The sequence below is a fragment of the Hyaena hyaena genome, unplaced genomic scaffold (assembly GCF_003009895.1).
Source record: "Hyaena hyaena isolate Hyena2069 unplaced genomic scaffold, ASM300989v1 scaffold_40, whole genome shotgun sequence".
NCBI lineage: Eukaryota > Metazoa > Chordata > Mammalia > Carnivora > Hyaenidae > Hyaena > Hyaena hyaena.
Window position 1 is genome coordinate 1056422 of NW_024080672.1, and position 23607 is coordinate 1080028.

Here is a 23607-nt window from a genome sequence, read left to right on the forward strand (position 1 = left end):
AATTAACGCCGTCGGGAGGAGCTTAATCCGCAGCCCTAAAGCCCAGCCCCCTCAACCCGGGAGGTGGTCCCTGCCGCAAAGCCTCTCTTATTCACTACCCCGCCCTTCATCTCCCGCCAGATTAATCTTTGTAGCCTCCCCCTAGCGATTTCCCTCCCCCAACTCTCCCCTCCAGCGCTGAGCACTGACTCGGCCCCTTCCGGAAACACCCGAAGCGGCTCCTAGTCAACACGTTACACTTCACACTCCACCAACCCTGGCCAATGTCTTTGGGAGTCGGCCCCTTGGGTTCAAGAGAAGTCTTTGGAGAGAGTGGTTTGATAGGGGCGCTCCTTCCTAGTGCCGATTCTCCCCGCCCAAGTTTTTCTTAAATCCCTCACCCCTAGCGTTTGGAGGCACCCACTTCCATGGGCGAGGAAGTGGGCGGAGCCCGGTTTTGGCGCCAGGCGCTGCTACTGCAAAACAGAAACGCCTCGGTCTAGAAGATCAGCCACTGTCCTCGCCCCTGCTTCCCTTTCCCTCCCCTTCGGGGACCACCAGGCACCACGCCGCGAACGGTAAGTGCCGCGTCACCGCCGCCCTCCACCTGTCCCGGGCTCGGGCTCCCAGCGGGCGCGGCGCGCGGCCCCTCCCCCGCCGGGCGCGCGCTCCCGCCCGCCCCGCCCCTCTCGGCCGCCCGGCGTGGGCGGTGCCACCCCCACCCCCACCCCCCAGCGGCTGCCCGGCGCGCAGCTCCCCAGCCCCCTCCCCCTCGGATGTGGCTGGAGCTTGAGGCGCGCAGGGCTGGAGACGCCGCAGACCCGGGACCAGGAGCAGCTCGGAGGCGGTGAAGTCGGTGTCTTTCTTTCTCTTTCTCTACTCGTTGGTGGTGCTCACGACACCACCTGCGCCCCAGGGATTCTCACCGTGCACCCCAGTTCCTTGCTTCCCGCCCTTCCCCGCCCGACCCCGAGTCAGGAGCTGGCGGGAAGCAGCGGAGAGTCGAGCGGAGACCCCGCGCCTGGCCTGGCGCTGGCCCGCCGCCTGGAGTTAGTTGGGGGAGAGGGGAAAACGAGACAGACCTCGAGAGGGTAGAGAGCCGTGGCGAAAGCCGCCTTATTTCTAGACAAAGCGCATTTCCTTTTCCCCTCCCCCATCCGCGATCAAGATGAGGGGCCCTCCTCCCCTTCGCGGCCTCGGTCGGCTACTTGGGCCTCCCGTGAGGGCGGTGCGTTCTCCCGCATCGGCACGGCCGCGCCGTCCTGAGGCTGCGGCGGGCGTTCCGTTACGTGGCTGCCGCCGGGTGGGGACGAACACGGGCCCGGTGGTGCAGTGCCCTTGAGCCCCCGGGCCGCGCGCGGCCTTTGTTTCTCCCCGCGGATGCGCTGACCACGAGGCCCGCGCTCCTGGGTGGGGGGCGGGGGCCGGGCGTTGAGGCCTGGGTAAGCAGGGTGGGGCTCGTGGGGAGCGGACAGAAGAGGTGGCTTGTCTCAGAAGTGGCACGAAATGGGACTGAGGCATCTCAGTATGTTTTTTTTCCTTCAGTATTTGAAACTAGTGATTGGAAAGGGGGAGGGTTTCTGAAAAGAAACGAAGTTGGGGTTATATAGACGCCTCTTTGGACTGTTAAAAGGTCACGTGGGAAAATTCAGGGTAGTTTAATAATTGTGATAGGGTTTTCATGTTAAATTTTGAGACCAGTTATTTGACCTTTTTTTAAAAAATTCTGGATATGACTGTTACAAATGGCATTTAGATTGGGAAAAAATAACGTCTGTCTGCCTACTATTTTTTCCTTTGTAAAACTGTCTCAGATACCAGGGTACCCAGTAAGGTTTTCTAAACCCACTTGGTTACAACACTGATATACTCTGCAAGCATAGGTCACTAATAACTTAGGCAGGAGCTCAGACCTGCGTCTCAGGATTTGAGTACAAGTTTTAAATATACGGTACATAAGTGGGGGTTTGGGATTCCAAACAAAACTTGTGTTTACCTACCTTTTCTGTGTCGTGCAAACTTCTTTTTAACTGTCATGCATTTTTCTAGTAATAGCTCTTCAAGTCTGCAATAAAAAATGGCCTCCAATAAAACTACATTGGTAAGTTAATGAAAACTAAAATATAAGGATGTAACTCAAATTTTTTCTCCGAAAATTATAACTTTGCATCTCTGCGGTTGAGATATTTACATCCACATGTATTTCCTAGTCCCATGTCCCCCAGTGTTACGGGAGAATGAGGGGCAGAAACGAAATCATTGTATTGAGATACTTATAGAATTGACTTAATAATGTCTTAATCCATTGAAAGAAACCTAATCTTGGGAGGATAGCAACATGAATTTTACACAGTATTTTTATCTTGAAATAAAGTTTTGCAACATGGAATAATATTGACAGGGAATGCTGTAAAGCTCTGGCTTGTTGCATAACGTCCCTAAATCACTCTATACTGTATTCTAGAGAAAGCAGGTATTTTCAGTGTTCATTAGTTTAAAGGACTTGTTCCTCATACACCTAGGATGGGACAAAAGTCAATCTCTGGAATTACTTAAGTCATATTGTCATATTTCAAACTTGGTTATTCTAAAATATATTAAGGCCTTAAAATCACCTCATTGCCTTGTGGTTTTTTTAAATACAAAATGAACCAAACCATACGTATGTCCAGGAAAGAGAGAAGTGTACGTCTGGATGTTTTGAGCAATTAAATTTTTTCACTTCACTTTCTTAAATCCAGAGTTTGCATCCATTCCAACACTTCATTAAAAATTCTAGGAATGTGTAAAGATGTGTGTTTGGTCATATTACCGTTTTTTTTTTAAACATTGAAGTATTCACATAAAAATCTCAAAATTCAGAGTTACAGTTCTCACAGTAATTCTAACATATTGCATTAATAATTGTAATCCTATTAACGGTGAGTGCTAATATGTAAATAAGGTGAACATTTGGTTTTGGTTTGTACATTCTTCCCTTGGGTTTCACACTACAAAGGCAAGTTGGTGATTTTTAATTTTTACCATTAGGTTGCATGTTAAACTCTGATATCTTGGGAAGCATTGAAACATAAAGTGTGGCATAAATGATTCCCATCTACTATGTCCCCTGAGGATTGAACTGCCTTTACAAGTTCCATAACCAGTAAACCAAAGTGTAAATAATTGAATTGGCTATATGGTTACCTGTGACCTTTTAAGTATTGGAAGGAGAAGGAACCTACTATCCCTGAGGCTTGGAGGATGAAGGCAAACACAGATGCTTCTGTTGCTTTGGCACAGTTTTGATAGTCTTCAGTGTCTGTAACTTAATGATAGTTAAGCATTGTATTTCTGTTAAGGGATCATAAATTGACAGTCTTGAAAAAAATTTTAATCTAATTTTTCATTTCAAGAGATGAGGTGTGCTTTTAATTTTGATGGGAAAGTGGTTGAATTTTCTTTTGAAAAGAAAAATGAAAACTTGTAACTAGCTTATGAGTGCCATAGAAGTAAATAGTTCATTTTTTGTGCCAGGTTGTATTTCATTAGTGTTTATTGTTTTCACTTTTTGTGCTTATTTTTGTTACCCTCTTTATTCTGTTAACCTTGTATTCATGAAGATGGCTATTTTATCATTTAGGATCACTGTGTGATCACTTTTGTCGACATCAGTTCATTTCTCTCACTGCCATTCCTAAAGTTGTTAAGTCCTGACTTGAAGATGGTATCCAACAAAATCAGGTGTTTGCTGGGTTATTTTAAATTCCAGAGGAGTTTTAATTCTTATATGTGTGTACATTTCTGAATAATTGCATATTTTTAGTGTACTTTTGCAATCTTGAGGTATTGCTGTTAACTTTTCTGCTTGTATGCTATAAGGGGTGACTTCAGTGACTAGCAGTTAAGGGTTTTTTTTTTTTTAATAGCAACACTGAAATGAATTTAAAATTAACATAACATTTGAGGTTTCTTTCCCACAGTGCCTTCTAATTAACCATTTAAGTTTTTTGTTTTATTTGTTTTCAATACTAATATCTCTGAGTTCTTGGGAAATAGTGTGGGGTTTAGCATGGTGTCTCGGCTTCTGTTGTAGCATTATGTAAAGAAAAAAACTAACCTAAAAATTTCTCTATGTAAATTTTGTTGGATACCAGTTTGGACTCTTGAGAAATCAAGAATGAAAGGATTTTTTCACATTGGAGAATTAAAATGACCCAGCATTTCGGCAACTTCATGTGACAACATTAGAGCTTTGTGCCACATGATCTGTAATAATCATCTATAGAATTTATGGGAAAATATTAGCATCCCTTTTAACTTCTTCAAGATCTCCTTAGTTGAGTCTGTAATTGATACCAGGATTTTGAACCATGTTTTCATTCTTCGGTTACCTCTTTTCTGTATAATCAAGGCTTTTAACTTCGGTGTTTGCTTTGATAAAGAGGATTTTAGGGTTTGGGGGCTATAGTTTTAATGGGACTGTGGCTCAATAAGACCTGTTAATAGTAGTTACTCTCTTCTTTGTGTCATCTTCTAATACTTTCTAGTTGTCTGTTGCCTATTGCAGTTAAAATAAGTGCAAACTCTAGTAAACTTGGTCTTGTAGACTAGATGAGACATTAGATTTGGAAAAGATAACAGTATTTTCCAGTGTTTTTATTGTATTATTTCAGTGAAGGGAGTGGGTGATAGGTTTGAACTAAAATGGAATTAAGTATTCCTTTTGTTGACTTTGATCTTTTCAGAAGGGTCTCCTCTGGGATATAGAAGTAAAAATCTAGGTGTTGAATGCAACAATAATATAAACAATTTAGTTTTTACAGTGTACGCAAAAATTTAAAAAGAAGAGATGTCTCTTAAATCTCTGTTTTGTTTTATTTTAGCAAAAAATGGGAAAGAAACAGAATGGAAAGAGTAAAAAAGTAGAAGAGGCAGAGCCTGAAGAATTTGTGGTGGAGAAAGTACTGGACCGACGTGTAGTGAATGGGAAGGTGGAGTATTTCTTGAAGTGGAAGGGATTTACAGAGTAAGAAACCTGGTGCTTTTATTAGATGTTTAACTGCATTTAAGTGACATTTAAAATCTGCTTTTGGTCTGAAGTTTTTAAAATCAGTTTCCCCATAGATTTCTTTAAATGTAAAGACACCTTTAATCCAGGGTACCTTGCTGGAGATCTGTTTAAAACAAGCCAAGTTTTAGCCTACAGTAATAACCAAGCATATTTGAAACTAGTTGATTGCCTTAAAGAGTCCCATTTACAGGAGTGCCGTTCACCCTGTAATGCATTTTAATGAAGTTAGGTAGTGTATCAATTAGAACATCTAGTTGATATAGTTTCCTTATATAAAGAGGACACTAAAACATTGAAGCTGTATATAAGGTGGACTGGTGGGTGTTGAACAGAAGTGCTTATCATAATCCAGGACCTGAATCATAAACTAGGTTTACTGTATTCTAATCTCTAAGAAGCAGTTGGGGCATTTTTTAAGCTCCTTAGTTCTTTATATTCCCTGTTACTAATCATTTTTATAATGTTAGTTGTAGTGTGAATAACTCATGCAGAAATTCGACTCTTAAATTTATCTCCTGCTAAATCTACTTGGAATCTTCTGCCGAAGACCACAAAACCAGCAAGGTTCCATGGCCAGTAACTCATAAAAAATGGATAGGTGAAGATAGTCAACAATTTTCTGAACATGGTGGATATGGGGGAGTGTGCTAGTCAAATAATTAGGCTTCAGGTATCCATTACCAACTACATGCCCCACCATTTACCTTTAAAGTATATGTCATAAAGTTGTAATTTGCCACTAGAAAAATTTCCAGCAGGTAGGAGAACAAAGTAAAATAAGTCTGAACTTTTTACATTATGTTAGGTTATGCTGTTATTTGTTACGTTATTTTTTGAGAGAACGTGTATAGAGTGGGGGTGAGGTGTAGAGAGGGAGCTGCCATCCATCGAGCCCAACTTGGAGCTTGTTCTTACAAAGCGTGAGATCATGACCTGAGCCAAAATCAAGAGCCGAATGCTTAAATGACTGAGCTACCAAAGTGCCCAAGTCCGAACTATTTTAAAATTAGATTTTAACCAGTGTGCCAAAAAACTGATTACCTTCATGTGGTAGGTTTTTTGTTGTTTGTTTTGGAATATTGTGAGACATTAAGTACTGTTTGTTTCTGTCCAGCTCATTAAAATGTTAAGAAATTTAACTCCTTTTTTCCTTCTTTCTCTGAAACTTAAGGCCATTAGTATAACTGAGACTTGCTAAATGTGTACAATTTAATTAGGTAATATAGAAGTCTATAATATCTACATACGTATATACAGAAAGGGTTAGGGTTATATATATCTGTATTAAATGGAGGCTCTGCTACAACTTTTGTCCTTCTCTGTTTTCAGATTCAGGTTTGCCAATTTTAGAGTCTCAGCATATCAAAAAACCCAAGTTACAATCAGAAGTTAACAATTACTTGGGATACCTGGGTGGCTCAGTCGGTTAAGCATCCAACTTTGGCTCAGGTCATGATCTCATGGTTTGTGACTTTGAGCCCACATCAGGCTCTGTGCTGGACAGCTCAGAGCCTGGAGCCTGCTTCGCATTCTGTCTCCCTCTCTCTCTGCCTCTCCCCTGCTCGCACTGTTTCTCTCTGTTTCAAAAACAAATAATGTTTAAAAAAAAAAAAGTTAACATTACCTTTGTTTTCCAACATCTCCAAAATGATAATTTCATCCTATCTTGTTCTGTAAAGGCTTTTTGGATCAGAGCACACAAGACTAGTTAGCAAGACTAGGGGGGGGTGCCTGGCTGGTTCAGTTTGTAAAGCATACTACTCATGATCTCACAGTTTTGAGTTCCACCTCCACATTGGGGATAGTATTTACCAAAAAGAAAAACACACGCAAAAAAACAAAAGTTAGCAAGGCTATCACTAGTATTATCTAACTTTCACATTTGGTAATTGGTATTCATTTTTCTTCCTTAAAGAATCATATAGTAAATACTTGAGGCGTTGTGAGTCATAGGTCTCACAATTACACAACTCTGCAAATATAGTACAAAGCAGCAGTAGACACTACATTGAACAAATGAGCATGGCTGTGTTTTAATGACACTTTATGGGCCCTAAAGTTTGAATTTCGTTTAACTGTCATTTTGAAATTTTTTCCTAACCAATTAAAAATGTGAAAACCATTCTTAGTTTGCCCAACATAAAAAAAGCTGGATTTGACTTTTGGGTTGCCAACCCCTATTCTTCATCATTCCCCAATTTGAGGACCCAGCAGAAATTGAAAATTGTGTCTCACATTTGAGAATGCCTTAGAATTGTGTTTTCAAACACCGTGTTGGAGATCCCAACTTGAGGCATAGTCTGATTGATCTGGTAAAGTAATTTGAGGTGGGAATAAGAAATCCACATTTTTAAAGCCTTTTCAAAGAAATTCTGAAGTGGGTACTGGTGTAACTTAGAAAAATATTAGCTCTAATTATTCTGCTAGAGTCAGGTACAGTTAACTTGAGTAATACAGCAGATTGCCCACTTAGTAGGTGCTGAGAAAGTAGACACAGGAAATATAAGTAGATTTTCTCAAAAGAATGTGGAGATAGGGAAGAAGCATCTGCAGTACAGCAGACTTTTTTTTTAGATAAATACTAAATGGATGTGGATGATGCTGATGAATTGTATTTAATTGTATTTTTTTTAACCGAACCCAGTGCTGACAATACTTGGGAACCTGAAGAAAATTTAGATTGTCCAGAGTTAATTGAAGCATTTCTTAATTCTCAAAAAGCTGGTAAAGAAAAAGATGGTACAAAAAGAAAATCTTTATCTGACAGTGAATCTGATGATAGCAAATCCAAGAAGAAAAGAGATGCTGTAAGTATAAAATATTGCCGACCAGACTGACTTTGTAAAAGGTTGAAAGCTTGATTTTGAAAGTACATTTAAGATATTTAAAATAGAAATGCTTTAAAGTCCGTGAAAAACTTTTTTAAAATGTTAATATTTAGGTCAGAAAGGATAGGCATGATTTAGCCTGCATCATATATAAACATGTAGCAAGTGTTTATACCACATAAATTGCTGTGCTAGTGTTATTTTGAGTAGATTTGTGGATTTGATCCTTAATAAGACCATTTCCTGTGTCCTGGGACTGGGAGTGTTAAATACAACAGAGCACAAAGATGATCATTGCAGCCCTTTACAATGCAGTAAAAACAATTCATAGTATATCCTGATTAGGGACCGTTAGTAGCGTTAACTACCAGAAAGTAAGTACTTCCTCATGAGATCTTTGTTTTGTCAAAGTATTGCCAAATAACACTTTGATTTTGAAGTATATAATCACTGGTAATGGAAATAATTTTTATGGTTTTGGTTTTGGTGGGGGGGCGGGGGGGCGGAGGGGTGAGAATGAAATGAGATAGTTGGTTCATTCATTACATAGGTATTTTGATCCAGTCTTTGCTTCTTTAATGTTTCTGTGGCTTTGGGCAAAACACGGAACCACTTGCTTATCTCCTCAACTCCTAAACAGATTATACTGACTTGTGTCTACTGACCTAACATCAATTTGAGAAGAGGTCTTGATTCTGAATTAGCATTCAAGTTTGGGAACTAAACATAAAATACAGATGCATTGATAAGGTCTTTGGAGTTAAAAGTTTGTACTAGATGCCAAGTGCTTCACAGATAATCTGTTAAATCTTCATGACAGGTTTATTAAGATTATAGGTATTATCCCCATTTTCCAAATGAGAAACAGGTTGACAACAAATTTGGTTCTGGATGCTTTTAGCAGCCAAAGCAAAAAGGAAATGTGTTAAGAATCCATATGCATAAATTGAAAGTCAACCATATACTGATAAGAAGCACTGTTTAATAACAATAGTTATCCTACTTTGAGCCCTTACAGTGTGCCCAGCAGTGTTCTGTGTAACTTATTTTGCACTTTGTATACTGCAAAATATCTATGAGACAGAGTATTCCTATTTTCTAGAAAACCTGAACCACAGAGAGGTTAACTTGCCCAAAGCCACACAGTAAAGGTTAGAGTCATCAAACATTTTCGGTCTCAGAACCCTTGAGAATATTATTGAGAATCCCCAAGAACTTTTGTTCATGTGTGTTAGGACTATCAATACTAACTATATTAGAAATTAAAGCAAATTCCTAAAATTCTTGTATATTCAGTTAACAATGACAAAACCTATTCCATGTTCATAACTTAATGAAAAATAACGTAAAACGAGAAGAGTCATTTTACATTTTTGCAAATCTTTTCAATGTCTGGCTTAAGATAGTTTACTTCTGCATCTGATTTGCTATCTTAATGTTTGGAGATACACGAACACAATCTGAAGTCAGAGATACATGAAAAGAGGGGACTTGCAGATAAACAGACACCTACCAATGGTCTCAGGAATTTCCAGGGGTCCTCAGACCACACTTTTAGAAGCACTGGTTTATGCTAAGTATTTTATAAGGTTTCCTATAATTCAGATTGATGACAGTGCTCACTAGTGTGAGTTTTGGAGTTTTTACTATTTTCCTATTTGTATTTTGTGTGTGGTTTAAAAATATATAGGTAATTTAGACTACTACGTAAAAGTGATAACTTTAAAGAATTTATGATTATTAATGGATGAGTTACTAAAAGGGATTGATTTTTTTGTGTGCCCATACAGTTCTGCCTTTTGATGTATTAGGATAAAGAAAGGTATTTGTTTTCTTGAGATTTAGAATACTTTTAGATATCCAGATTTGTTGTAGCTTCTTGTAAGGTTAAGGGAAATCGCAGTATGTTTTAGTACTAAATAAAGGTGCTTACCCTTGCCATTTCTTTTTCACTATTGGAAGATTTTTATTTGAAAGCTATATTCATGAAAGCACATTGAAAGTTATATTATTAGTTTGCTATATGAAAAGTAAGTGAAACATTTATATAGTCAATTAATGTCTTTTTAATCAGGCTGATAAACCAAGAGGCTTTGCCAGAGGTCTTGATCCTGAACGAATAATTGGTGCCACAGACAGCAGTGGAGAATTAATGTTTCTCATGAAATGGTAAGAGTGCAGATGATGGCTGTTATATTTTAAAGTAAGAATAGATTTTTTTAAATTTGTGAAGCCTTAACTAGAAAATGTTTTATAGTTTTTATCATTAGATAATAATATATACTGAAAGGATGATTCTAGTTTCTTTTGCTATGATGCTTTAAAACAAAGATTGGCAGGGGCGCCTGGGTGGCTCAGTTGGTTAAGCGTCCGACTTAGGCTCAGGTCGTGATCTCGCGGTTTGTGGGTTCGAGCCCCGCATCAGGCAGGCTGTGTGCTGACAGCCAGCTCAGAGCCTGGAGCCTGCTTCGGATTCTGTGTCTCCCTCTGTCTCTGACCCTCCCCTGCTCACACTGTGTGTGTGTCTCTCTCTCAGAAATAAATAAAAAACAGTTAAAAAAAATTAAAGATTGGCAAACTGTGGCCTGTTTTGGAACATAGCCACAAGTACCACATAATCCTTCAGAAGCACTTGAACACCTTTTGGTTGAATTAGGATTTAAGTAAAAGATTTTCATTTGACAAAAACAGTTGAGACTTTTTACTGAACATTTTTTTCCTCACAACAGGAAAGATTCAGATGAGGCTGACTTGGTGCTGGCAAAAGAGGCAAATATGAAGTGTCCTCAGATTGTAATTGCTTTTTATGAAGAGAGACTAACTTGGCATTCTTGTCCAGAAGATGAAGCTCAATAATTGTTTGTGTTGCTTTTTATATATATTTATATATATATATAAAATCTGGGTCTTGGTTTTTTGATTTATTAGTGTGAAGAAATAACATTCTAATGAAAATCAAGTTTGATAATGTTTGTTTTGAAGTAGTATTGGGGGAGTTGTTGGGGGTTTTTGCATCTATAGCACTGGTTACTTTGAACAAATAAAAGCTTTCTGTAGTTGCTTCCTTCATCGAAAAGACTATTTGAGACCATAGTATATTATTCCCCTGCTTTAGAGAACACGTTTTCTAAATGTTGGAGGAAATCTTCATAGTTGTTACTCAATCAGGATTTGTGTTTAGCTCCTATATGCCTAAGGACCATTCTGGGATTTTTGTTTATTTGGGGGTTTTTTGTGTATATACTTAAAATACATACTTAAATGGTTTTCTTTTTTCTTTTTCTTTTTCTTTCTCTTTTTTTTTTTTTTTTTTTTTTTTACATTCCCCATAATAATAACAGCATTTTAAAACCATGGATAAGCCCATGTTTCTGGGATGCCATCATTTTCATCAACCTAAGAAATAATCACTTAAAATTTTTCATGAAGCCTTAACCTTTCAAATTTTGTAAGTAATTGGACAATTTACATATAATGTAAGCAATTTAAATTGGACTCTTTGAAAGCAGCCATATCAGAACCCATGTCTATAGTCACACAAATGCAAATTTGTTTGCAAGATCCCTGAAAGGAAAATGTTATCACTACCAACAACCTCCCCACCCAAATGAGAAAACCAGACAAGTCCTGGTGTGTTTTAATTAGGTAAGCAAAACTTAGCTAAATAGACATTTGAAGGTTCTTTCTGGTGAACCATTCCTTTTCAAGAAATTGAAATCCCTGTGCTGCATTGACTAAAAGGACATGATTCATAGAGTGTCTGAAGATTTGTTCATGGAAACCTGATCATAATCATATGGTTAGAGATGTTGGCAATTTAGCACCTGCTGAAATAGATACGGGGACAAACCTGTCATCTAAATTATTGACCTGCATGTTTTTTCTTGACCCCAACTTATTCCTTACATGTAGGCTCAATCTTCTCAGTATTTGAGTTACTGGTTCAGCAGAAACCAGGAAAAATAATAACTTTGTAGTCAGAATGTTATCCAACTGTATATTGTTTACTTTATTGTAAATACTGGTAAACAGTGGTCAATAAATAGTTTTATATTCCTTTATGTGGTTAGACTTTTTCTTTATCTGATTGTCTTTCTAGTAGGAGTAGAACATTCACATACCTTTGAATCACCTTCATGTTTATAATATAGCATTAGAGCACATGTCTTAGACCTTTTGAGTTTAGGAGTTGCAGACATACTAGAATGTATATTTCTGCAAAAATGAAAATTAGTTTCTTGTGATGCTTAAGAGGAATCTGCATCATTAAAGTGAAATTTTGATACTTAAAATCTAGGATGTTGAAACTGCTATCTGAAAAAGTTACTCTGATAGGACTGATCCTGTTGTGATAGACACATTTCTACTAATTTCTAAAATCCATACAGAGAAGAAGAAATCATTTTGCAACACATACAAATATTTAATCCTGTCGTATACCTGGGACTGATAGTTCTATGTCAAATTATATCTCAATAAAAAAATAAGTTAAAATCATATGTATACTAAGCTATTATTTATTCTATTGTTTATCATCTCTTTATGGATCTAGCACAGCTCTCGGCAATGGGTTTGTAGATGATACGGAACTTCCTGTTTGTACCAGAAGGTGATGACCCCTCCGTTAAACTTTAGTAAAGGTATTTCTGGAAACCATGTTGTCAACATAGTACTTTTATTATCCTTTATCATGTTGTATTAGTTTCTTATTGGTGTTTTAAAAGAATTGCATTTAGGCTTAATGGCTTGAAACAACACAAACTTACTAATCAGTTTTGGAGGTCAGAAGTCTGAAATTTGTCTCACTGAGCTGAAAAGGTATCATCAGGGCTGTTCCCTTCTCAAGGCTCTGGTAACAAAATCTGTTTTCCTTGTCTTTTTCTGTTTCTAAAAGCCATCTATATTTCTTCATTTCTGGCCCCCTCCATCTTTAAAACCAGCAGTGTAACATAGTCTCTCAAGTTCTCTCTGTGTGCCTCAGTTACCTATAAACAGAAATCATGGGCTTCTGTAAAGATAAAATATATGCGTATGAGTCCCTTAGTACCTTGTACTTAACTAATCAAAATGGCTTTTATGTATTATTTTTAATAGCATAGTAGGCTGTTGTATGACGTTTCCTCAGTTCAACTGCCATAGGTACGTTAGTTTATTTGTAGTTTTTGCTATTAACATAGTGGACATTCTTAGACATAAAATGATGGTGGCACTTAAGTAGAGAAAGATGGATTCTCATTTATTAGTGAAGTCAAGCTTACAGTGATTTTCTCTTCCCATCAGTCACCTTTATCTTCTATGCTCACTTGTACTGCAGATTAATAATACTGATCTTAATTTTTTAGCCAGTCCAATAGTTTTCATGGTTTAATTTGGCAGTCTATGATCTTTTTGAGTATTCTTTTCATGCTTAATGAGAATTCCATTTCCTCACCTAAAATCAATTGCCAATTTTACAAAATTTTTAATTGGTAGGAATAGTAAGAATATTAAGTTTTTTGGATTGCAAATTTCACCATTGTTTTTTGAAATGGTTTATGATATATTTTGGTTGTACCATTTTTTTTTTTAATGTGGCCAACTCTTACAGGTTTAACATCTTTTGGGTTTTCTGTCTTGTTTGAAGCTACTCCCAATCCTGAAGTTGATGTTCAATGGATATTTTTTTTAAATTTCCTCATTTACATTGTCATTTTTATAGTAAGGTCTTTCTTTGATTAGAGATTTTGATGGATATTGTGATGCAGGTTTCAGGTTCTTTTGCTCCCCAAGATGGACATCAGTACCTTTGAAGAAGTGAGATGTGTGGCTAACAAAGTTTACCTAGTCCTGTGGATCAAAGAAAACCATATGCCACTAGAAAAAAGTTAGCAGATAAAACTGAAGTTTTTCTTTCTCATAAAGGGCCTGGAATCTGTTCAAATACCTGGACAAGTATTAGTGTGGCAAAATCTCCCAAGTTTAATATCATTTAGAACAGGAGACACTTGGACCTGGAGTTTATTACCAACAAGCTACCAATAAAACCTCTGAAGTTACTGTGATTCCTCACTACTGTTTCCCTTCTGGGTGCTTTATTTTTGTGTTTGAAAACAAATTATATATCTCTTGTTTATAAACCAGAAATCTGGTTCCTGGTAATTCTAACAGGACCTGATACTGCTCAGGTTTTAATGTAGTAAACAACATGGATAGTGATGGAAAGGTATGAAAACCAGTAAGGGAAAGTACCTTAACTTTAGGGTAATTAAGACATTTAAAAATACTGGGGCACCTGGGTGGCTTAGTCAGTTAGGCGTCCGACTTTTGCTTAGTTCATGATCTCGCGGTTCGTGGGTTGGAGCCCCGCGTCGGGCTCTGTGCTGACTGCCAGCTCAGAGCCTGGAGCCTGTTTCAGAGTCTGTCACTCCTTCTCTCTCTGACCCTCCCCTGCTCACGCTGTCTCTCTCTCTCTCCTAGAAATAAATAAAACCTTAAGAAAAAAATTAAAAAAAAAAAAGACATTTAAAAATACTATCTTCTGTTTCAGGTTTGAACCTTTAGGCAATGAAGATATATGTTGGAAAGAAAAATGTAAGGAAATCATGAGTTTGAGCTTGATCATAATGTTTTCTTGCTCTCACACAAAGATCAATTCAAGTTTGGTTTTTTCTGATGCTCAGTATCCCTCCTCATCAGGGAAATACAAATCAAAACCACACTGAGATACCACCTCACGCCAGTCAGAGTGGCTAAAATGAGCAAATCAGAGAACTCTAGATGCTGGCGAGGATGTGGAGAAACGGGCACCCTCCTACACTGTTGGTGGGAATGTAAACTGGTACAGCCCCTCTGGAAAACAGTGTGGAGGTTCCTCAGGAAACTAACAATAGAACTCCCTTATGACCCAGCAATAGCACTGCTAGGAATTTACCCAAGGGATACAGAAATGCTGAGGCATAGGAGCACATGTACCCCAATGTTCATAGCAGCACTCTCCACAATAGCTAAAACATGGAAAGAGCCTAAGTGTCCATCAACAGATGAATGGATCAAGAAGATGTGGTTTATCTATACCATGGAATACTACATGGCAATGAGAAACCATGAAATCTGGCCATGTGTAGCAACATGGATGGACCTTGAGGGTGTTATGCTGAGCGAAATAAGTCAGGCAGAGAAGGACAAATATCATATGTTTGCACGTCTAGGAGGATTAGGAGGAACTTGACGGAGGAACAAGGGGGAGAAGAAGGGCGGAAATGGTGGGGGAAAGGGAGAGAGGCAAACCATGAGAGACTCTTGAATGCTGACAAAAACAGGACTGATGGATGTGGGGGGGAGGGGGGATGGGCATGGAGGAGGGCACTTTGGGGATGAGCACTGAGTGTTATGTAGAAACTAATTTGACAATAAACTATTTGTAAAAAAAAAAAAAAAAAGTTTGGTTTTTTCTTTTGTCTTAAACACCCCACCTACAGGCTCCTAGTTTGGTTCAAATGTTGGCTAATTAGAAAGCTAATAAAGACAAGTGCTTAATTTTACTTAAAAATTTGTGTGTGTGTTAATGGATAAGGCTAAATGGCTGTCTCAAATTATATTTGATCTTTACAGTATGCATTTCTATGCTTTATTAATCCAATCTGAAAACTGGGTATCAGGCAAAAGAATCTAATATGAAGTAGAATATGAATAATGAATTTGTGTATAACCTGTATGACACATAGGCCCTTCTGTGTTCTGATGAATGTGTGAATTTATATTTTATTTTTTGAATATTCACTGAACAAGGGGAACAACTTAAAGCTCTAGTAGTTGATTTAATATAATCAAGGAAGTTGATTTTGAATGTAGTATATATCTGATGAGTGTGCTGTACTTATCAGATACATGGCAATCCCTAACATATCTGCTAATAGAGCATAGTTAAGGAGTGGGGGTTGAAAGTTGTTGGGTTTTGGGGGGTGGGTTTTGTGTGTGTGTGTGCTAAGAATTTATATTCTGTTGAAAAATGCAGGCAATCTTACAGGTCACTTGAAGTGCAAAAATATGAAATCGTATTCATTTGAAGAATTTTTTCATTACAGTTCATATTTTGATATAATAGCAAACAATGAAAATCTCCATGAACACATATAAGAACTTTTTTAGTTCTTAAAAGAAATACCTTAACAGTTGTTGAATACTGTGCTAAGTGGTTCTCATACTCTATCTTACTTAGTCCTCAAATGCCTTATGGGGTAGGTATGATTGACCCCATCTTACCCATCGAGGCCACTAACACGTTAAAGAAGGTTAAAGCCATTTGTATGAATTAGAGCATCAAATGTGGGAATAAAGAAGTGGGGCATGCCTGGGTGGCTTAGTCAGTTTAGCGTCTGACTCTTGATCTCAACTCAGGTCTTGATCTCAGGGCTGTGAATTCAAGCTCCATGCTGGGTGCATAGCCTACTTTAAAAAATGAAAATAAAAATAAATAAAAGGGGACTGGTTTCAGGATCAGGTTTTGTCCATTACAACTGCCCAGTTTGTGTTTGTAGAATAAAGAGGCTTGGGATGTGAAATGAGGTGATGTGGGTGAGAAGAAAGGGATCCAGAATGATTCCCAAGATTTCATTTCATCTTGTATGGATGAAAGTGTCATTTTGTGAGAAAGGGAAGAGAAACAAGTTTGGGGAGGAACATAATGTGGCTTTGGACATAGTTAGATTGAGGTATTCCTTTGACTGCTTTGATTAGTGTATTAGTATACATACAGTACATACTACATAATTTGGCGAAAGTGCAAGACACTCAACTCAAACTTGCTTTGATAAGGGAAATTGCTTACTGGCTTAGAGATAGAGTACCAATGTGTTTCAGAGCACTGTCTCTGGAGTTTGACCCCGTGGATTTGAATCCAGCTCAGCTTTTGTAGTTACTTAACCTCCCTATGCCTCAGAATGTTCTATAAAGCTGAGAGGACGTGATGGTATTTATCTCAAGGGATTTTCAGGATTAAAAGAGAAACATGAAAAATACCTAGAGCTGAATGTCTGGTACTTAGTAAGAACCAGTTAAATCATTGCCAGCTGTAATGTAATGTAATGTAAGCCTCAGGATGACTGGGACCGTGGACTGGCACAATCCCAAGACTCACCAACTCTGGTTGTTGGCTCTCCCTTTTGGAGCCAGTCTCCACAGATCAAAACCAGAAGGGCTGGGAGCACCTGGGTGGCTCAGTTGGTTAAGCATCCCACTCTTGTTTTTGGCTCAGATCATGATCTCACAGTTTGTGAGTTCCAGCCCCACATCAGGCTCCAAGCCTGCTGCAAGGAGCCTGCTTGGGATTCTCTGTCTTTCTGCCCCTCCCTTGTCTGCTTGCACTCCCGCTCACTCGCTCGCTCTCAAAATAAACGTTAAAATAAAAAAAAAGGGGGGGCTGGCAGCACACGAATCCCCAAGTCTGCCTCTAAAGTGACATGGGGGCTTTTTCTCTCTTCTGTTCAAGAGTCCTTTACAGGATCAGCCTGAGCTGGCTTGGGTCAGATGCCCTCCCTGGAACTGTCAACTGTAAACAGATGTGTGGAGAAATATGGATCAATCACCAGAAGAGAACTTTCCAGAAAAGGTGGATACTATTTAAACAAAATGTATAACTAATGCAAAGAATTTCAGCCAATCTGAAAGCACATTCTTCTAAAAAAAATTTTTTTTAATGTTTATTTTTGAGATACAAAGAGACCAAGCATGAGTGGGGAGGGGCAGAGAGAGGAGACCCGAGATCTGAGGCAGGCTCCAGGCTCTGAGTTGTCAGCACAGAGCCCAACACAGGGCTTGAACCCACAAATCATGAGATCATGACCTGAGCAGAAGTCAGTACTTAACCAACTGAGCCACCCAGGTGCCCCACCACTGAAAGTGCCTTCTTGAAAATACCCTTTGTGGGACGCCTGGGTGGCTCAGTTGGTTAAGCGTCTTGACTTCAGCTCAGGTCATAACCTCACAGTCTGTGGGTTCAAGCCCCACGGCGGGCTCTGTGTTGACAACTCAGAGGCTGAAGCCTGCTTCAGAATGTGTCTTCCCCTCTCTGTCTGTCCCTCCCCCACTTGCACTCTCTCAGAAATGAATAAATGTTAAAGAAAAAATTTCTTAAAAAAAAGAAAATACCCTTTGTCTTTGCTTTTAAGAAAACTTCTAATGTGAATATTTTCAGTATCCTGAAACATTGTAGAACTTTGTACCAACTCTCGTCTTTTTTCAAATGGAGATTGAAATCTGCCCTTTTCCTTAAATATGAGTGTTTGAGAAAATAATGACTTGGAAGAGCAGAACAAGGCCATTGATATTTAAAACTGCTCTTGTAGCACCATGAATGTGTAGGAGAATTTTCACTTTTTAAAAATGAGATCTTCTATCCTTATTCAGAAGTTCTGCCTATTAGCTTCCTAAAAGAAAAATGACACTGAAACTAATACTTAGTGACCTTTCACAGTAACCTTTTCCCTTATCATATTTCATTGCCTACTATAAGGATCAAGCTCAATGGTATCCACCATCTTCTACCTATTCCCCTTGATGTATTTATTGGATCCTGACAACACCCTAATTTAATATCCTGAATTGGTTGTTCTGGTATATTAAGCTGATATTTTTAGAGCTCCAAAGCCAATTTTGGTGTCTCAAAGCCCTAAGCCATTTTGCTGGGGAACAGTAGAGAAGTGGGAAGAGAAATGAGAGGCAATTATCCAGGGGGTGAGTCTGGATGAGAATGGGCACTGGGGAATTCAAGAGTGATTAGTAAGCCAAAGAAGACACGTATTACATTCAGGATTCATGCCATCACTTCACAAGGCCTTTTGGTAGTTCCAGAACTGAACACCTTTGGATAGATTCCAAGATGGACTCCCTTAAAGTGAATTCATTTCTAGCATAGTGTCAAAATATACTTTCTCACTCCTCGGGTCGCTTTGTTTCCCATTCAGGGATATCTGATTCCTCTGCACTAGGAAAATGTCCTGAATACAGAAATAGAAACGTATCTGATGTGCTGAAAAGGTATAAATGTTTGGACACTTTGCTGTGGGGATGTAGCTTTCTTGCAGTTTTAGAGCAGCAACACAAGGGAAAACTCAGTTTTACTCTGAAATCCCACTTGTTCTCCACTGAAAGTCAGGCTCAGCAAGTTTGTAGCACCAGACTTGACATCTAATCAGAGAGGATTCTTGAATTACAATGCCCTCTTATCTTGTCATAAATAAACAGGACACTCCATCTCTCTGCAGGTGCTTGTGATGCAAATGAGGGTAGGAAAGGACTCTGAACCTTTGTTTTCTCCCTCTTCTAGACTGTAAGGTCATTGGAGCAAGTATTTGTCTTTTTCAGTAGTGTATCCCTGGCACCTAGAAGGCCTGGTATCAATTTGAGGATGAGAGCAATGGAGGAAAGAAAGGGCCCTGGGTTTAAATTTGGATTAGGGGGGCACCTGGGTGGTTTAGTTGGTTGAGTGTCTGACTCTTTGATTTTGGCTCAGACCATGATCCTAGGGATATGGGGGAATAAACTTTTTTTTTTTTTTAAGAGAGAGAGAATGTGCAAGTAGGGGAGAGAAGCAGAGGGAGAGAGAATCTTAAGTAGGCTCCATGACTAGCACAGAGCCTAATGCACGGCTTTATCTCATGACCTGTGCTGAAATCAAGAGTCGGATGCTTAACCAACTGAGCCACCCAGGCGCCCCCAATTTACTGCACATGATTTGAAATAATCCCCTTTTGCCTATCCTTGTTTGCTAAAACTGTTGATAATTTCTCCTTCCATTCTCAATTTGTCTTATTAAAAGTGTTGTCTTTAGTAGCAAATATGTGTTCCCCATTTGACATATATGTATATAGGAAAAGTAGACTAGTAGAATTGTCCTGTTTTGCTATTTTGACCTGAAAGGAGTGAAAGGAAGGAGAAAGTGAGAAGAACCTAGAGATTGTGAACACATGTTCATTTTCAGGGATGAATTATATAAATCCATGATGGAAATTACCACCATTCCTTTTAACAGTCTCAAATTTAAAATGATACAATTATTATGAAATAAGGGTTGACCGTGTGCCCTTTGTTCAGCCAGTCCAAAGAAAGAATATGCCACATTTAAGAGCCATACCTCTGGTTACACAAACCTATGACTATATTCAAAGCCATTGAATTATACACTTTGAATGGAATGAGTTATATAATGTGTAAATTATATCTCAATAAAACTTAAAAAAAATTTTTTTTTGAGAGACAGAGTATGCACAGGGGAGGGTCAGAGAGAGAGGGAGACACAGAATCCAAAGCAGGCTCCAATCTCCAAACTGTCAACACAGAGCATGATGTGGGGCTCGAGCACACAAATCCATGCGATCATGACCTGAGCCAAAGTCAGATACTTAACCCAATGAGTCTCCCTCTCTGACCCTCCCCTACGCTCGCTCGCTCTCTCTCAGAAATAAATAAAACATTTAAAATTTCACAAAAAAAGAAAAAAAGAAAAGAAAAAGCTGAGGCACCAGAAGGCTCTTGTCTGAAAAAAAATCACTTAAAAAGAAAATCATGCCTCTTATTTTTCCTTCTTCAGAAATTCTTCAATTTGATCATGCCATAATTTTCTGTCACCTCTTTGAAATGTTCACTTCTACTCTTGCCTCCATGTCATCCTATCCTCATACTTGTTTGGTGTCACAATGATAAAACAAGTCATGATATTATCTTGCAGAGTTAACAAAATGCTTATGAAAGTGTTTGGCACACAGTGACCTGAACTGAGGAAACACGTCAATCTTGGAATGCCCTCAGCTCCACAAAGCTGACCTGGGGATGAGGGAAATTCTTAGAGGCAGATTCCCTAGTCAACTCGTGGGGACATGAAGTGTCCGCTGTCCAGTGGCTTAGAGCACAGAGAACACACATGCTGCGTATGCTGCTGGCAAGAGGACTCAACTCTGTTGCCCATTCACAGTCACATGCTTGGCTACTGACTCAGTACTCAGTACTACGACTTCCAGCTTATATCTTTTGGGGCCCCCTTTAGATTGTTCTGACCATCCCGGGGCTCCAGTGGTTTCCTACAGACTAGAAACCCGAGTGCCAGTCAAGAGAGAGAAAATCAAGATGAAATGCACCTTCCAAACAATTCCTAGACTTTAGCAAACTTTCCAGGTTGCCAACAGAAAATTTAAAAATAACCCATTTTTCACTGTTTGTTTATGGGTTGATTTTTATGATTTTCTCCTTGCCTGCCAGAAAACAAATCCCAAAATCAAAATCGAAGCAACATCTAAGCTAACCCAAAGAAACACCTTGAAATAAATTACTAAAACAAGCTGGTGAATTTTAAGAATAACCATTACCAATTTCTTCCTTTGCAGGCAAAGACTCTAGTTAGCAGACTGTAAGTCATAATAGTCCTTAGACTTTGATAGAAATTTTCTTGAAAAGTCCTCCCATTTCATGCTCACTGAAAGGACCCTTGTACTAAAGTGGTCAACTAAATTTAGAAGAAAAAAAATTACTGTGATTGTCACAGTACTCTGACTTGTAGCATAGAAGATACTAGAGATGCTAAAATAAATATAACCCCACCAGAGTCTGACAGAATGGCACATGCCCTCTCATTCTATGACCTCTTTTACTTAATCTTCCCCCCATTTCTTCTTTCTGCCTTCAGTTGCCCTCTATCTACTAATTTACATTTTTCCCCTAAATATACATTTATGAGTTAGACTTCCTGCCATGAGCTTCCTGCCTCGACCCCATCACACCCCCTACCTCTCACAATACTGTATTTGCTAGTTCGTTTTCCTGTCTTCATATGACAAACCCCAGGGGGCAAGAACTGTGTCTCGTTCACTGTTTGAGCCTCTATTCCTGGCATACACTGAACTGGTTCTGATTAACCATTTGCCAAAGATAATGAATAAAATCTCAGTCAGCACCATACATATCCGTGTGCTCCCAGAGCCTAAAAACAGTTCTGCCTAAGTTTATAGGCTCATGCTTTGCAAAGTCTTTGCCAGCCATGGGGCAGAAATTCGACTGACTTCACAAAACACACTTTCAGCCCTAGATTGATGCAGTTCATGTATGTATATGAAATCTCGTAAAATCCCAAATACTGTCTCTAACAATACATGTATATCACACAGTGTTACCGTATCATAGCAACAAAGGAAGCACTACACTGATTATTTATTGACTCCATATCAATAATTCATAGCTCATTTGTCCCTACATACAGAATCCATTGTTCAGGAAGAGTCATCATCTATGAACATGAGATGGATGCCCAAAAAGCTATAAACAAAGCCACTCATCCAGAAAAGAAAAGAAACAGGAGAAAGGACAAATTGTTTGAATTTATTATATTTTTAACTAGAGGGCTAAAAGGTCTTTGACTTATCCTCTTCTGACGGCAGTTCTGAAGAATCTTAATATTTTTTTATTTCTTTAAAATTTTTTTTATTGTTTATTTATTTTTGAGACAGAGAGAGACAGAACATGAGTGGGGGAGGGGCAGAGAGAGAGGGAGACACAGAATCTGAAGCAGGCTCCAGGCTCTGAGCTGTCAGCACAGAGCCCGACGCGAGGCTCGAACCCACGAACCACAAGATCAGGACCTGAGCCGAAGTCGGACGCTTAACCAACTGAGCCACCCAGGTGCCCCTTAACAATATTTTTAAAACTCTAGTAAATAGTAAGGTTTGGGGATTACATTACCTGATCTCTGTCTCATTCTGAGCCTTTTTTCCTTATTTTTTCCTGTTTGTAAGTTTCATGTGTGCTGAGGTTGATCCCTGCACTGATTCTGAAGGGAGACATGAATTAGAAACCCGTGTAGCCTGTGAATGGGATGGCCCTCTGGAATGTTGGGGGAGGAAGTGCCCATGAAGACAGTAGCCACAGTGGCCACAGTCTCCAACAGGCAGGGACTTTTCCACTCTGTCTACTTACCTGTTATAGTCTTACCCCACCAGAAGGTGAGCTCCATTTGAGCTTAACTGTTTTGTTTCCCCACTAAATCTTTACTGCCTAGAATAGGTCCAAGTAGAGCAGATGCTTAGTAAGTATTTAATGAATGAATGATAACTGGAGACAGTGTCTCCAGGACATAACCCAATTTTTATCTTTTCCTTCCTGTCCTCCGTGGCTTGGATTGAGTTGGCCTCAGAATACAGAAAATCATATATCCTCAGGGATCATAGCTAAGGGTTTCTTAATGGATTATAACCACAACTCAGCAACTCTACAGAGCAGATTTATCAAACATTTCACAGTAAGAAATACATTTTACATTAGGATACAGTATTATACACACCCACCTGCACACGTCTGAAACTGAAGTGTCACAAAATAATATATCTACGTGTTTTCTGATCTGTTTTGTCTTTTATTACTATGGTGATGATTGTTTTGCTAGTCCCAGACCACCACTAATATTATGCACAACCCACTAACAGATGGGACCTATCAGTTTGAACAACACTGGCCTGAGCCCTCTCAGTCCTGCCCCAGCGCTTCCTGATTGCCAGTCGGTGGAGACCTGCTCCCTACAGGAGGGAGCAGAAAACAGGCCATAGCTTTTCTAAGCTGAGAGACTTGAGTGCAAACTCACATCCCATCAAAGGCGCAACTAGGGCAATAACTCTTCTCAGCTTCAGTTCCTGGAAAGGAGGGCAAGGAAAAGTCTCCTTCTCTGGAAAAGGAGGATGATATCCTTCTGAGGCTTCTTTAAGGACTACATGAGACTGTGTAGAAGGGTTT

The 23607-nt window shown here is 39.1% G+C and overlaps 1 protein-coding gene and 1 long non-coding RNA gene across 4 annotated transcripts in view; one reads left to right on the top strand and one right to left on the bottom strand.

Annotated features, from left to right (window-relative positions):
* Positions 1–231: 231 nt before the first annotated feature.
* CBX3 (chromobox 3) lies at positions 232–11921 on the top strand. 2 transcript variants are annotated; one of them, XM_039229872.1, is made up of 6 exons: positions 232–557; positions 2029–2080; positions 4845–4987; positions 7677–7839; positions 9935–10029; positions 10590–11921. In XM_039229872.1, the coding sequence occupies exons 2-6, from the start codon at positions 2057–2059 to the stop codon at positions 10714–10716; spliced, it is 552 nt and encodes a 183-aa protein (XP_039085803.1). In that variant the 5' UTR covers positions 232–557; positions 2029–2056; the 3' UTR covers positions 10717–11921. The 2 variants fall into 2 exon arrangements, with proteins under 2 accessions (XP_039085803.1, XP_039085802.1); XM_039229871.1 differs by lacking the exon at positions 232–557 and adding an exon at positions 720–831.
* The window catches only part of LOC120230305, a 32433-nt gene continuing 10344 nt past the window's right edge, over positions 1519–23607 (bottom strand). For both annotated transcript variants that reach the window (XR_005527970.1, XR_005527971.1), the window contains exons 3-4: positions 1980–2044; positions 1519–1559 (exon numbers count right to left, since the gene is read on the bottom strand). This is a non-coding gene — a long non-coding RNA (uncharacterized LOC120230305). The remainder of the gene's footprint in view (positions 1560–1979; positions 2045–23607) is intronic.

Bases quoted from the DNA above. Each gene is read 5' to 3' on its own strand.
- CBX3 (XM_039229872.1), top strand. From the start codon at position 2,057: ATGGCCTCCAATAAAACTACATTG. The intron at 4,988-7,676 runs GTAAGAAACCTG...AACCGAACCCAG, and splicing joins AAGTGGAAGGGATTTACAGA to TGCTGACAATACTTGGGAAC. The intron at 10,030-10,589 runs GTAAGAGTGCAG...TCCTCACAACAG, and splicing joins TTAATGTTTCTCATGAAATG to GAAAGATTCAGATGAGGCTG.